We start from the raw sequence: 12,081 nt of genomic DNA on the forward strand, positions 1-12,081 counted from the left end.
AGAAGCTGATTTTAAGGGAGCACTACAGCTAAGACACTAGAACTTTTAAGCCTTGACAGTTGCCATGTAAAAAATTTTAAACAACTAAAAAAAATGTTTGTTAATATTTTTAGACAATTTAAAAACATGTAAAACAATGTTTTCAAGCTAAGCTTTAAGCAGTTATTTCAAAAGACATACAAATTTTATGGGAATAGTATGTAGGTCAATAAAGCTTAGTAATATTTATACTTTGCAGTGAGAATTATTAACAGGAAGTAGAAGCACAAAACACATTGGAAGGACTTCCCTGGTGGCGCAGTGGTTGGGAATCCACCTGCCAATGCAGGGGACACAGGTTCGAGCTCTAGTCTGGGAAGATCCCACATGCCGCAGAGCAACTGCGCCCGTGCACCACAACTACTGAGCCTAAGCTCTAGAGCCCGCAAGCCACAACTACTGAGCCCATGTGCCACAAATACTGAAGCCTGCGTGCCTAGAGCCTGTGCTCCACAACAAGAGAAGCCACTGCAGTGAGAAGCCTGCACACCGCAACGAAGAGTAGCCTCTGCTCTCCGCAACTAGAGAAAGCCTGCACACAGCAACGAAGATGCAACACAGCCACAAATAAATAAATTAATTAAAAAAAAAAAACTTTGCCAAGATTATTATAATGGGTGAATCACAAAAACAGCTGCCTGGATATTAGATTTAAGGGGATGTTAAGATTTTAATTCTGGTCAAAATCTGATAGGATCTTAAGAGTAAAATTTAAATGTGAAGGGAGACATTGTAGACTTTAAAGAATTCCTATGACTTCAAATGAAATGACTTTTACATTTATTTAAGGGGCATAGTAGGTTATATAGTGGAATATACAGTCCAGATAGCCATGGCAAACTTTAGAAATACCCATGCTTCATTTTTTTTTTATTGAAGTTTAGTTGATTTACAATGTTGTGTTAGTTTCAGGTGTACAGCAGAGTGATTCAGTTTCATATATATATATATATTTATGTATATATTATACATATACATGTGTATATATATATATATATTCTTTTTCAGATTCTTTTCCATTATAGCTTATTACAGGATATTGAGTATAGTTCCCTGTGCTATACAGTAGGACCTTGTTGATTATCTATTTTATATGTAGTAGTGTGTATCTGTTAGTCTCAAACTCCTAATCTATCCTTTCCCCCCCTTTCCCCGTTGGTAACCTTAAGTTTGTTTTCTATGCCTGTAAGTCTATTTCTGTTACCTGTGCTTCATTTTTAATTAAAAAATTTAATTGGTTGAAATGGCTGGTGAGTATTTAAAGAACAGCACTATATTTTTAGCTTCCATTTTTTCATTTTTGTGACTCTCACAATTACATTTCTACGAAGCCAAGACTGTCAGTGCAGTATTTACCTTTATCCCCGGAAGTCCAGGAAGCCCAGGAAGCCCTGGTTCACCCTACATAGGAAAATCACACAGCATTATAGAACAGTATTCACTCAGGCACAGTATCTGAGAAAAACATGGCAAATGCTCCAGCTGTATTCGTGCTGTATGTATATATATATGTCTAATATATATACTGTGTAGTTTCAAGATATTTGGTGAGATTATACAGTTCAGTCAACTCTTGATTCAGGGATTCGTTGACCATTTTGCAGATTTTTTAGGATTTTCCCTGTTGCTGCCAGTTCACTGCTCATTGTCATCACTACCAGAAGGTGAGAAAGAGAAATAAAAGGAAAAGGAATTCCTGTGTTTTATTACTCCCTGGTCAATGATTTGTTGAGGAGGCTGAATCTATCTGCTGAAATGAGGATTACGTGCATTTAAATAATGCATCCTATTCCAAGGCTCTCTTACCTCAGATAATCAAGAGTTGGCTGTATGAACAGATGGTCATATCAAAACAATATACATTAAAAGTCTCATTCACCTAAAAGTATAACAAGGTTTCTTTTCCATTCCTGAATGATGAGAAGATAAATGCATGGTTAAGATTATACTTAACTCCAGCCCGTATATCAGACAATTGTTGAGTCTGGGTAACCCTGCTTAGCAATGGAGGGCTAATGGTACCATGCCGCTGCTTCTGAATACAGGTTTGAGATTAAGTGGTACATTTTGGGTGAGCACACTGGAGTCAAGCTAAATCTTCTCATTTTCACATAATTGTTTACATTACTTTAAGCACAAAGTATAGTGACAAGAAGTTATATTGCTTAGAAAATCTCCTGAATTCCACTAAAGAAGCATAAAGGAATTGCTAGAGAAAATGCAAGTCCATCCTGTGTTGGACTGAGGTGACTAAATATTGTGGAAAATAACATTTGAAGGTAAAATTGTCACATCATTTCATGATGGCGAGTCAGTGTTATGACAACTATACCAAAAGAGACAGAAGCATCAAACTAAAGATAAAAGTGGTAGAAGGCACTACTTTCATCTAAATGCTTGAACAGCCCTTATTCCAAGGAAAATCTGCTAAGAACAACCAGACGTTTCATCTTTAATATTATTACTTTCAAATTATGGAGGGCTATAATTTGCTCTGGTATTATCACAAAATGACTTCAGATACTGTTTCTATTAAGCTGTATGGTTAGACATAGAAAGGAAAATGACTTTCCTGATGGTTTAGGTCAAAGGTGCTTCAGGAATGCAAAAGAAAAGCTATTCTTTCTGAAACTACCTGAGTGAAAGTTTGCATTGTGAACAAAAAGACTAAGATGAGATTAAGCCAGAGAAGAAAGAATGATTATTAAGAATTTGATATTTCATTCAAAGAAACTTGTCCAAGTAGAGTAAACTTTACATAGATACAACATTATACATTTGATTTTCTTTTTCTCCCCCCCATTTCCCTTTAATCAATAACTTTAGGAAGCTCTAGTAAAAAGAGCTTATCCATATTTCAGTGAAGATTCTCTTTTACTAAGAAAAAAGTATAAGGCCCTTGAAAACACAGTAAGTTGCAGTAGAATATACAACCAATAAAAGTAAACATATTGGTGACATATTGATAGTTTTGTATTGTTTCAGAAAAGCCCCCAAAACTCAAGACATCCTATTTAAGACATGTGTGGAAACATATAGGTTGTAACACTGTTTCCTCAAAGGAGTTTTTACTAGACCCTTCCCTCAAGGGGAAGGGTCAAATTAAAAGGATCTGATGACTACTTTAAAGTAAGATATTTATATACACATGCATACATAGACACATTCATGTTTCTCACAATGAGAAAGATGTATAAAACATTATGGATTATTTTATAACATAGATTGGATACTTACAGAGAGTTTGAGCACTTAGCTCTTCCCTACATCATATGCATATATATGTAAGTATATAGGTTATAAATGTACTTTTTAATGAACAAACCTTTCAGGAATTCATATTTCATACTCTTGGATTTTGACCTTTCCAAATTTATGTTTACTTAAAAGTTGACAAAATGAAGGATTATAAAACATTTAATGTTACCCTTTGTGCAACATCTCAGCATTTTTAGGAAGATATTTCTTCCTATATAAATTCTCTGTCCTTATACCATGAATGTTTATCTTTTAATTAAGAGACAGGTTTCAGTTAATTTCTCCATTCTTGCCTATTTCTTGACTCAGAGCTTCTCTGAGCTGAGTTCTTGGTCACGCACAGCCCAAGTTCAGATCTAGGTCATAATTAAGAATCGGTTTGTTATTCCATTCAAAGACTTCTTGCCCAAGTAGATTACACTTTACACTGATACGTTATGCTTCTGGTTTTCTTTTTTCTTTACCTTTCACTCTTTATTCTCCATTATCGGAGACGCTTGTCTACTGTTAAAGTCAGTTCTCTGCTTTCACCCCATGTCCCTGTGACAGTGCCTTGTGTTTCTAGATACAGTTCAACTGTGCCAGTCCCTTACAATGGGCAAAAATGTATTTTTACCCCATTAAAACTAAAAACTATATTTTAAAAAGATGTGGAGAAGTTAGGAAGGCAGCTATGCTCACCACTATACCACCAATGCCATTGAATGTGAAGTTAGGAAGGAAAAAGTTATGTGATGAAACACACACTCACTTTACAAACATATATACCCTAACTCACATATCAATCACACACTCTCCTGCTGAGTCTATAAAAGAAAAAAACTATAATTAAATCATTCCCTATTATGAATGTTACTCTAAATAACAAACTTTCATACCGCAAAATACCAGACAGTGGAGAGCTAATCAATGCACTTTAATTCTAGCAGGATATCCTCTACTTTTCTGGGAATGTCCCTAATGCAGGAGCTTAAGTACCCACGAACCCACAACAAAGTTCTGCAATGGTGAGAAAAATGTCGTGGAAGATTCCTTGAACGGATTCTGCACTCAGTTCTGTTTGTCATTTTCCAATCTAAGCAACCAGCAAGAATGGAAACACTCTACTTTTAAATCAGTGTTGGGGTAAGTATTGCCAAATCCAGATATTAGACAAGGAAGTCATAAATATTGTGGGAAAGTGAGATTGCGTCAACGGGTAGGATCTGGCCTAACTATTAATGAAAAAGATACTGTTCTTTTCAGGGCACATTTTCATTCAGATGGGTCGTAATATTCATACACATATTCATTCAGGCACGTATTTGTTCAGGTAGAATCCACTTCTCTCAATATAATTTAAAACAGGTTTTTAATGAAATACAAAGAAAAGCCAATGTTTCCATATGTAAACCTATAAACTTCCAGAAATGAATCTAAAATGTATTTTTAAATAATCATGATAAAGCAATATTTTATTAACCAATCGTCTTCCACTCTGAAAACAGTGGAACCTATATGAAATTATAGCAGACTTGTTTTGTTTTTTAAAAAGACATAACAGTTTTGCAGACAATTCTTTTAACTTATCACAGTTTTGGAGAGCAGTTTAAATTTAGCTTTTAATTTTTAAAGACTGAGGGACTTAAAATGAGATCATCTGAGAAAATTAGATGCTCTTCCAAACCAAAGCAGACCATGGATCTCTGTGATATCACTAACTTCCAATTTCTTACATAAAGAATCATTAGGAAATCTTAGGCACTGAAGAGCAAAATTTGCAGAGCTATGCTGGGCTCTTTGGAAAAGTCTCAACTTTACCTGAAATTGGGTCTAATGAATCATTACTCTTAGATTCTTAATTTCAAGAAAATCTATTTTTCAATTAGGGAAATGTTAAAAGAATGTGAAAGACCTTCTCAAAAAACACTTTAATCTGAAGTGTTTAAACAAAGCAGTGATCCTCTCAATAACTTCAAGAATGTGGGAATATATTTTTATGTTATGTTCTAAGGTTCCACACTACTACAATGGAATTTATTCTGTCTTTCTCTTTATACTAATGAGGTATATTCTATGTTTCTATTCATATTATTTTTTCTATAACATTAACTGCTGCTAGACAAAGGCAGAGTCATGATCTCAGAGATTTATCATAATGTGGAATTCACGTTTACTTGTTAGCCACATCTGTTATCTAAAAATCTAAAATCTGCACTGGGCATTGATATCCAGATGCTCAGACGATAAACTACAAACAGTCGTTTCCTGCTTCAGACTCAAATGAGAATAAACATATTCATTGCATGTCCTCTAATTTATCACTGAAGTGAAGCACAAATGATAAAAAAAATTAACGTTAGATTGGTTAAAGTCGTTTGGTTACTGTCTCCAATTAAAATTTAGTTCATGAACAAACCTCTTTTACAACATAACATTCACTGCTTAGGTAGATATTATTCACATAAAAAAATTATCAGCAGGGAAGTATTTGACATGAGAGGAAAGGAATATAATTTTAAAAGAACTGTCCATCATGCCCTATTGAGACAGTTTAGTAAATATTCATTTCTTCTCATAAAAGATAGAAACATGCAGAGTATCTTTAAACATGCAAGATAGGTTGTTGGCATTCCAACCCAGCAGATCTTTGTTAGTCTCAAGCAGCTCAGTATATGCTGACTTTATCCTTTTACACGTCCAGATTATGTTTGTACTTTTACTATGGTCAGCATCAACCCTTTTAAAATGAAAAACACTCAAAAACACTCTGCGTGTAAGGCATGAAAACGGCATCATTTTCAGTAATTGTTCTCATATTACACAGTGATAGCAAACACAGTCAAATGGTGACTATAAGACAGTAGAAAGAACACACCAGAAAAGGGATTTACCTTTTGCCCTGGACGACCAGATTCTCCGGGCTCTCCCTGGCCAAAGAAAATCAAAGATGAAAAGGGCAGTCTTATAAGAATTTTCCAAAAGCCTTAGGCCCTTGGACACTTTCAGCCTCCCCGATGACACATGCATTTCATTCACTTTATTCTGTTGTTTTACATCCTACCAGACATATGAACTTTTTTTTTTTTTTTTGCTGTAAATATACCTAAAGCTCACATACAAATCCACATTTCCATAAAAACTAATCAGAAAGGGAAGAAAAGGCAAGACCTCTTGTTTAAGCCTTTATCAGAGATTTCTAGCAGATACTCCGTGTTGTGTCTAGAAGCTGATTATTGCAGTAATATAGGAACAGAGTTAGAACCATCAAAGTTGGTAAAAGGGAAGGGGAAACAAGAGACTTATAAAAGTCAAAGCTGTAACTCCTGGGGTACAAACACTTGCAAGGCTATAGTTACCTTAATTCCTGCAGCGGATGATCCAGGGTCACCCTAAAATGAAACCCATGAGAGATTATTCTACAAGTGATGGGAATAGGAAACACACAAACACATAGAGAGCTGTTATCTACAGAAGCGCCTAAGGAAATCCCATGACTAATGGGCTGAACTATGCTCCCTAAGATTTTGTATCAATATGGCTAAGATGTCAGTAATTTCCAAGATAAACAATATACTTTCTAAAAATAAAACTTTGCAAAATACATAAGGACTACATTCCTTGAAATAAATATAAATATGGATCTCTTCCCTTGATACAGTGCTAAAATTGTATTCTAAAGCAATATATTAGTGGATCTGGAATTTCAGTTTTCTCTATTTCAGGAATTTATTAATGTCACTGGCTATCATTTACTAGGAGTTCCCTGACCCTTTCAGTCTTCAGAAAGTCAGGGTTCAACAGATGAAGTCAAAGGGTTAATGGTGTTGAGTTGGAAAAAGCCATGCCGCCGGTCAGTTTGTTTTCCCCATGAAGCACCGTCACCGTTATGACCAGCACGTTTTTTTCTAGCTCTACACTTATTTCATTGTAAGGCAGTCACCAGAAAGTTACAGGATGATGGATGACTTGTGGGTGACAGGGACACAAGGAAGATCTGAGAGAAAATCCTGAGACAGAATCTGGTTTTCTGAAAGGCATTGTATTCCATCCGGATTTCACCGAGTGTGACTACATTCTTAAGGCAAATGTGCTCTAAATACACAGGTGGCTGCTTATTTCTGATACGAGGCCAGACAAGGGCCTAGATTTTCCAGTTCCTTCTAGTCCTCTGTCCCATAAACATGCTACAAGGAAAATAAAAGGGAGAAAACGTAGTCATTTGAGAAAACAGAAACAGTCACAAGGAGGACAGCACATACTGAGGTTTCCTCAGCTGTCCTATCTGTGCAAGGGCTCACAGAGCTCTAGGAGTCTGCTTCCTCGTTCTAGGTTTAGAGAGCTGCTCATCAATCTCATTTAGAGATGGAGATACACCTCAGGCCTCTACACATGAGGTACTTGCCCCTCTCCCTCAGTTTCTCTCTCTTCTCCCCACAGCTGGCAGTTCTCTTTGTTCAGGTCTTAAGTGGCTTTGCCTCAACCCCTCACTGAACAACCTAGACACATGCCCCTCACATCCACGTCTCACTCTGCAGCATCTGTTCAAGTCCTGCAAGCTCACTGCATATGGATTATGTATATATGTTTTCTGCCTATTCTTTTCTTGTCCCTCCATTAGATGATCAGCCACCTGTGGGCAGGTTCAGGGTCTATTTTTATTCAGTGTCTGAATAAAATATGCTGGATACGTATATGGTGAATAAATGAATAAATCTCAGAAAGAATATTTTCAGCAAGCAGTCAAGAATCAAAAAAAAAAAAAACCTTTGGGAAGAAAAACAAAGCTTAAGAAGGAGGAGGAAATAATAAATTAACTCATTTGAGGAAACATACGAGTTTCTTTGACATCTGTAATGGCTACTACTCAAGGAAAAATTAAAACGTGACAAAACATAGAGAACAGGATACCAAATACTGTCTTATTGTAAAATGATACTGGTTTCTTTTCCCCATCACTAATAATCAATTGAGTTCCGAGTGGGCAGCGAAATCAATGTGGCTAACAAAATAATACTTATTTCTGTTTCCATTAAATCAAGTCTGTCTGAAAGCCATCAACACCAAGGAATCAGTATTTTGCACAATGAGACCTTTGTATTCATAAAAGCAATTTTGACTTTTCTAAGCCCCCTTTTTCATCTTATTTATACCTCACAAGACTCCCAAGAGATAGGGCAGATATTACTATTTTTACTCAATAGATGAGGAAATTGAAGCAACTTGAGCCTAAGTGAATTTTGGACTTCCTGAATTCTATTGCCATGTTCTTTTTATTGGAATAAGAAAAGAATTATTGGTTTATCTCATTCTGGCAACAGGGCACAATGGTTCTAGTAAACTTATAAATAAAAGGAAGTTGCTTGTATTAACTGTAGTTTAAACACTTTTTTTTCCAGTGTTTTAATGAAAAGTGACTGGATAATCCACTAACGAGAAAAAGGACTAGATTTAGTTCTCAGAGAAAGTGGATGGGAAGGAAAGGACAGTTTCCAGGAAGCCTGATTTATTTGTGGAAACTGGAGCAGTTTCATTTGATGGACAACTATGACTGATATATCAACTTTCTTTTCAAAAATTAGAACTGTGAAATCTCAAGGAATTTTTATAACTTTTAAGTGGCAAGGCAATTGCTGGAAGACATTCCTAAGTTAAACATTTTAAAGGATAATGCTGCAAGTAGTGAAAATAAAAGTCAGTGTTTATAATCCTCATTCCTCTAAAAGTGAAAATGAATACAGGATTAAAGTAGGAAAAAAAACCCCAACTGTGTCTCTCTAAGTATACCCTTAGCTTCACAAATCAGTTGGTTTGAAAATAAAAGTTTCCACAGGGTAAATCGTAAAGCAAAAAATACTTTGAGAAGATACTTGAGGTAAATGAATTTGACTTTGCTATTGACCATTCAAGTACAGAGTTTTTGGTTTTGGCTGTGATTATTTTCAAGCACAACATTTGGTATGTAATTATATGTATGTGTTACTAAAGTCTATGTGAAATAAAGTGAATGTGGTGATATTTCTATCAGTCATTAATTCATTCAATAAATATTTATTGAGCATCGATTATGTGCCAACCACGTTCTGGATCCAGGGATGCTGTTTCAAACCCTGCCCTTGTCCTGTGCTTATGATAGAGTCACCCTTCCGTATCCCTGGGTTCTGCATCTGCGGATTCACCCAACCTTGGACTAAAAATCTTTTGAGAAAAAAATTCCTGAAAATTCCAAAGAGCAAAACTTAAATTTCTGTGTGCCTGGCAACTGTTTACATAGTATTCGGTATCATAAGTAATCTAGAGAAGCTTTGTAGTACAGCTGACCCTTAAACAACACAGGCTTGAACTGCAAAAGTCCACTTATATGTGGATTTTTTTTCAACAGTAAATATTACAGTACCAGATGATCTGCAGTTGGTTGAATTCGGCGGATGGGGAACCATGATATGGAGAAAACAGGGATGTGAAGGAACCATGTATAAGGAGGGCCGTTTGTAAATTATACCCTGATTTCAACTGGCAGAGTCTCAGCACTCCTAAGCCCCGCATTATTTAAGGGTCAGTTGAATATGGGACCATGCGCATAGGTTATATGCAAATACTAGCCCGTTTTATATAAGGGACAAGCTAGGATTTTGGTATTTGCAGGGATCCTGGAACCAATCTCCTGGAGATACCGAAGGACTACCGTAATCATTTGTATATATGTATATAGTATATATGTACACAAATATATGTATTCAAAAATATTATTGATTGAATGCATAAAAGCTACTTTCCTTTTCTTTCTTTCCACGTACAAAAAAGTCTGGGATAGGAAGAAATTGTCATGTTGGGAAATTTTGTGTCACCACAGAAGACATGATAAACAAGTGCATGGTACAGGAAAAAGTTCTACCATTCAACGAAAATAAGAAGCAGATGAAAGTAAAAAAAAAAAAAATTTTTTTAAGGTTTTTCATTCAATAAATATTTATTATCTTCCTATTACATGCCAGGAAATTGGATTGGTGTTGGGAACAGAACAGTTTGGTAACTTATAGTTTTTTGTTTGTTTATTTGTTTGTTTTTTCTTTTCCAGTGAGCTGGATGCCCAATTAAACAAGGAATTACAATAAATTGTGATAAGGGTTATGAAAGGGATCATAGAGAGTGCTCTGGGAGCAAATAGAGGGTAATAGAGACAGTCCAGGGAGACTGAAAGGCTGCCCCAGGGAAATGACTTAATGAATCCAGGTCTCAGTAGACAGGAATAGGATGAGAACATGAGGAGGTGGAGGTGGACAGAGAAGAGTATTCTAAGCTAAGGGAAGCATCATATGTGCTAAATTGGAGAAGGCCCTAGGCCCAAAAGAAAAGCCTTCCTATGTGATCTTAAGAAAAGGCAATTTGGTGGGTGGCTCCAAATATGGGTGTCGCTTCTGAAAAGGCTCTGAGGATGCAAATCAAAGATGCTCTGCAGGTGTAAAGTAAGAAGGCAGGTTATTTATAGAAATGGAGATTGGGGGAGAAAAGAAAAATGAAGACACAGACAGGCAATACCAAGAAAGTGAAGCTTCCTGCTATATTGAAAACGGATAACCAACGAGGACCTACTGTAGAGCACAGGGAACTCTGTTCAATGTTATGTGGCAGCCTGGATGGGAGGGGAGTCTGGGGGAGAATGGATACATGTATAAGTATGGCTGAGTCACTTTGCTGTGTACCTGAAACTATCACAACATTGTTAATTGGTTATACTGCAATATAAAATAAAAAAGTTTTAAAAAAATGCTCAGGAAAAAAAAAGAAAGAATGTGAAATTTCTAAACGAACAGATAAGGTTGTGAATAATAGAGTGGCATGATGGAACCATTCAGTGGTCTGCACCAACACTTACTTTCAAGTGCTGGGATAATAGATAAGAAATGCATTTCTACATTAGTTGGTGGGATTAACACTCCAAAGAGCAGAACATAACCTTCCCGTAGTAACTCCACACATGATTAAAATCAGTCTTTGGCAGGTCATTCTTAATTCTAGAGTTCATCGTAGCTTCTGGCCACAGAGAAAACCCAGCCCAGAGGTTTTTACAGTCCCACAGCATTTCCAGATGACCAGTCTGGAAAGGCTTAGATTGCTTTACCATCCAAAAGCACCTAGTTGGATCACAAGGAAAAAAATCCTATTAAAGTGAATCGCCAATGACGTAATTTACTACATCAATGGCAGAAAAGAAGCATTTTTTTGATTTTACATCTCAAACTTGGTAAATGATGAATGGGTTTCACATACTGAACCCAAAGGCCATGAGAAGAGTGTTTCTAACATGCTGGAAACAAATTATGTGACAGAAGCAGGAAATGTTTAAAAAACACATCAAAAATTATATTCCAATTACAGCATTCTTGGGGATGAATGCTACAGGTCAGATTACGTATTATATGTTACAGATTCCTATTTACAATCCCCTGTTTAGACTCACTGAAAATTTATAGAAATGATTTCTGTTTTAACTGAAGCATTTCTCAAACTTAATTTCAGTTGACTAATAAAACTTTTTGATAAAAAAGAAAAATAACCAATCTGGTTGATTTCCATTTCCATGTGGTAAGAAAGCTAACATTTATTGAGAGTTTACTATGTGGGAGTCAGCATGGTAAATGATTTGTGTTAATATAAAAAATAAGAACCGTATTCCTTTGAGATGAATTTAGCTTTTACAAAGAAAAAAAAGTTGCTTTACTATTGCAATATTAAATTTTAAAAACGTGTGATTAAAGAAACTATTGGCCTACATTCAAAAATTAAGCTCTAAAAATACATATT

General features: G+C 35.8%; 1 protein-coding gene across 3 annotated transcripts in view; it reads right to left on the minus strand.

Moving 5' to 3' along the window:
• COL25A1 (collagen type XXV alpha 1 chain) overlaps nucleotides 1-12,081 on the minus strand; it is a gene marked incomplete at both ends in the record, with an annotated part of 461,173 nt that overhangs the window by 62,495 nt on the left and 386,597 nt on the right. For 2 of the 3 annotated variants that reach the window (XM_082653476.1, XM_082653475.1), the window contains 3 exons: nucleotides 1,396-1,440; nucleotides 6,171-6,206; nucleotides 6,636-6,668. In XM_082653476.1, the coding sequence (XP_082509602.1) occupies nucleotides 1,396-1,440; nucleotides 6,171-6,206; nucleotides 6,636-6,668 (114 nt within the window). The remainder of the gene's footprint in view (nucleotides 1-1,395; nucleotides 1,441-6,170; nucleotides 6,207-6,635; nucleotides 6,669-12,081) is intronic. The other variant, XM_082653474.1, reaches the window with a different exon arrangement.

The sequence above is a fragment of the Grampus griseus genome, assembly GCF_964374135.1.
Source record: "Grampus griseus genome assembly, chromosome: 4".
In the NCBI taxonomy this organism is placed as follows: domain Eukaryota; kingdom Metazoa; phylum Chordata; class Mammalia; order Artiodactyla; family Delphinidae; genus Grampus; species Grampus griseus.